This window comes from Opisthorchis viverrini (assembly GCF_000715545.1).
Source record: "Opisthorchis viverrini unplaced genomic scaffold opera_v5_512, whole genome shotgun sequence".
Lineage (NCBI taxonomy): Eukaryota > Metazoa > Platyhelminthes > Trematoda > Opisthorchiida > Opisthorchiidae > Opisthorchis > Opisthorchis viverrini.
The window spans coordinates 131,161-133,233 of NW_008752155.1; the positions used below are offsets into that span (position 1 = coordinate 131,161).

Genomic DNA, 2,073 nt, shown 5'->3' on the forward strand with positions numbered 1-2,073 from the left:
TAATTATATATATATGGCGGAACCGATTTCTGTGCGTCGATTATTACATGTTTACATACGATTGCATTGGATGCGAATGAATAAGCTTCAGTTTACCCTAGATTGGATTTGCGTCCCCGACATTTTACTTGATGGCACCCACCGTTTTCTGTTTGGTTGGACATACTTTGAAGTTGCTAGATTTGGTAGTACCAATAAGAAACCTGAAGTTGCTAGATTTGGTAGTACCAATAACAAACGTGAGCGCAATCGATCGACAAGGTAATTCAATGGTCGCTTCGGGGGTGCTCCTCAGACCATCGTAGCCATCCACAAAAATGGTGGTGGTGGTGATTTCACAGCTAATCAATTCGGCTTGAATAGGACAGGGGGGTCAGCATCTCCGAGCCGATGAATATACCGTTTTTTCTGTCAAGGTTGAAACAATCCACCAACACAGAGAGAACTACTAAAACTTGAGCGCCCGCACGAATATGTGGTTGGCAGGTATCTGCAGAGGAGACGCCGGGGGAGAGTTATTGGAGTTACTTTATGGGTTTGGCTACGTCGTTCGAAATCAGCACGGGGTGGGATGGAACAGAATTCAACTAAGCTAACATTGAAGTGGGAACTGGGTATTTATCAGGCGAAGAATGTCTCTTGGTTTTAAATCAATCTCAAATAGGTAGGTGGCGATCACCTTTAGCTTGCGTGTGGTGCGCAAGTACATCACAGCTGCCGGACGGCAGGCGATAAGTCCTGTTAATGCTCCGTAGCCAAGCACCCGCTACGTAGGAGCGTTTGGCCTCAGTCGATACCAGTGGAAAACTGACGAGAGAGTAATGAATTACTTACTGATGGGGAAATTTGTATCAGTGGTTCAAGAGCATACAAACGCAATGTGGAATAGCCTCGGTATCGGACCCTCCCTGCTGTAAGGAGGTGAAAAGCTGGTCTCTTGGGAGTGGTAGGTAGCAAAAACACATGGTACTCACCATCTGCCGGGGTCATAACTGCATCGTGTAACAGCGTCGCGCAAGCACCGCCGATTACGGGTGCCACGTGAGTTGACCTCATTTGTGACTTCTCAACCAGATCTTTCACATGTTCGTAACAGCCGAAGTAGGCTGCATGAGCAGGTCCTGCACCGCCAACCATGGCTCCGATTCCGCGTAAAGAACCACGCGCCCCTTCGGTGCGAATCAATCGAACAAGACCATTGAAAACGTTCGAGTAGTCCGTATGATACATTGGCCGAAGACATTGCATTCGTGTCTGCGAGTAATTGGACGTAATTCAAACGTACACGACCGGTTGTTACCTTCACAGAGTCTACCGGGTACATCACAATATGTTCCATGATACCTGCACATGCTCCAGCAAGCATATGCTCGCGAAGCGAGCTTGACGCCGGAAGAGCTTCGTAATCTATAGGTTCATCCTAAAACATGAAGAAGAAGCAAATGAATGTGACTGCGTAAACGGGAAGTTTGACCGGTATGAAGTTGTAAAAGTTAACTATGAAAAACTGTCTTCTCTGCAGACAAAAAGCGTATAGGCAACGGCTGAGTAATTTCATGTGGTGACTTGCTGGACAGTCGTGCAACTCTGTATCAGTCCTTGGCTTCCTGCGTCCACCCACCAAGGTATATCAAACGGCACGGTAGCTTCAGACAGCCCTTTACGGAGACTGTACTTATAGAGTAATCAAAGAATGTTCCACAAGGTCGTGCTAGAGTGTCCGTGAGGGGCGTCAAGCTAAAGATGCTCCATCCGGATTGGTTGGCATTTTGACCAATCAGGGCATGCCTTCGCTTGGTCTTGCACGGGACTCATCCGTCCAAATGATGTGATGTCCGGTTATTAGGGACAGCTGGCCTCCGGGCATTTCAAGAGCCCAGAAGGGCGATTTGCGACGAATTTTCTAGGATAGATAAGTTCATTGTGCTCACTCATCGTGTTCACTCATCTGCGGCTCACAGGTGAAGTAGAACCCTGGACGGTGAACGTGGAATCACCTACGGCCTCGGAGGTTTACGACTGCATATGTTCTCTCAAGCGCCACCGAGCTCCTGGTCCGGATGACCTTCCACC

At 48.1% G+C, this 2,073-nt stretch overlaps 1 protein-coding gene across 1 annotated transcript in view; it reads right to left on the reverse strand.

The window, feature by feature from the left end:
* T265_11416 (hypothetical protein) overlaps positions 1-2,073 on the reverse strand; it is a gene marked incomplete at both ends in the record, with an annotated part of 14,458 nt that overhangs the window by 5,690 nt on the left and 6,695 nt on the right. Inside the window, 2 exons of the mRNA XM_009178065.1 lie at positions 975-1,254; positions 1,301-1,420. Of these exons, the coding sequence (XP_009176329.1) occupies positions 975-1,254; positions 1,301-1,420 (400 nt within the window). The remainder of the gene's footprint in view (positions 1-974; positions 1,255-1,300; positions 1,421-2,073) is intronic.